Source organism: Limulus polyphemus, unplaced genomic scaffold, assembly GCF_000517525.1.
Source record: "Limulus polyphemus unplaced genomic scaffold, Limulus_polyphemus-2.1.2 Scaffold4104, whole genome shotgun sequence".
Classification (NCBI taxonomy): Eukaryota; Metazoa; Arthropoda; class Merostomata; order Xiphosura; family Limulidae; genus Limulus; species Limulus polyphemus.
This window is the reverse complement of record NW_013669714.1, coordinates 106643-108038: the sequence shown is the minus strand read 5'-3', so window position 1 is coordinate 108038 and position 1396 is coordinate 106643. Positions and strand designations below refer to the sequence as shown.

The following is a 1396-nucleotide window of genomic DNA, read 5'->3' as shown; positions in this document are numbered from 1 at the left end:
TCATATCCCAACAGAGGTCTACACTCTATAACGTTCTACTCACTACTAGATATTATAATGGAATAATATAGCAATCACCAATTTATAACAACTTAACTACACAACGTATAATTTGTAAACAGTTACGTAAACAATCTTGCCATAAACTATCACTTCTAAAAATAACTAAATTTAATACTGCATAAACTATCTAAATAATAACACTTGCATTAAACTGAAACAGCCATGTATATCTAACAAATGATAAATTTAGATATTAGTTTCGTTTCACTGTTTACATTTACATTTTGAAGTCTGTTTTACTATTTTCTGATTATATTCACTATTATGCTGTTTTAATATTCTAGATGAACCACCACTGATCCCTGAACCAGCTGACATGGAATGTCCGAGTAATTTCTCACACTGGCTTGACCTCGGAGGGCAGTACTGTTACTATATTGAAGACAAAACCAGAGCACAGTGGGGTGAGGCATCACGTAAATGTATAATGAAAAGTAAGTTACTTAAGCTACCTTAATTTAGTAAAGAGTGGAAAGACTATAATATTGGATATTACGGCTTCATTTATCATGTGTTTTATGCCCACATCTTTCTAGAGAGTCGAAAGCTATCCAATAGAAAGCGCCAACTTTGATGATTATATGAAAATAAGATCTTTAGAGTAGTGTTTCTCAACCCATGAGTTACGAACCTAAACTGGGTCGTCAGAATGTCTGAAAAGGTCAGGAACAGACAGACTTTGAAAATATATAATAAGTTGTTACATTTTGCTTGTCATAAGACATTAGTATTGGGCATATTCCATTTTTTAAGATATTAGCATTTCTTAAGGTATAGATACAGAAAGGGTTGAAACATAATTGAATTAATTATTATTTATATATCTAGATATCCTGTTTCTCAGTTTTTTCATCGTAGAATCATACACTTGATCTAAACTGTCTGGACGATTTGTCTTAACTGTATTTTTACGAGAAGCCCATCAAATGGTTTTCCCATGTAACTTAACCCTATTTTCTTGGATGACTTCGGACATTTTATTGTACACAGATTCAGGTTATTTATTTGTTTTGAATATTTCAAATAATGATTTGTATTCCAGATTCTACTCTTGTAAGCTTCCATTCAGAACACGAACTCCGGGTGTTTCAACCGTACATTTCTTCTCTACAAATTAACCCGTGGATCGGTCTTGTTCAAAAGGCAGATGGTAAGTACTCTGTAGCATTTCGAAATGTTGATTAGAGCGCTAATAAAACTTAACACATTTCATGTGTTATTGTGGTAATGTTGCTAATAAAACGTAGTACATTTCATGTTTTATTGTGGTAATGTTGCTAATAAAACGTAGCACATTTCATGATTTATTGTGGTAATGTTGAATAAACGTAGT

General features: G+C 32.2%; 1 protein-coding gene across 1 annotated transcript in view; it reads left to right on the top strand.

The window, feature by feature from the left end:
- Positions 1-314: 314 nt before the first annotated feature.
- The window catches only part of LOC111088601 (macrophage mannose receptor 1-like), a 9537-nt gene continuing 8455 nt past the window's right edge, over positions 315-1396 (top strand). The window contains exons 1-2 of the mRNA XM_022399206.1: positions 315-497; positions 1106-1213. Of these exons, the coding sequence (XP_022254914.1) occupies positions 380-497; positions 1106-1213 (226 nt within the window). The 5' untranslated portion in view covers positions 315-379. The remainder of the gene's footprint in view (positions 498-1105; positions 1214-1396) is intronic.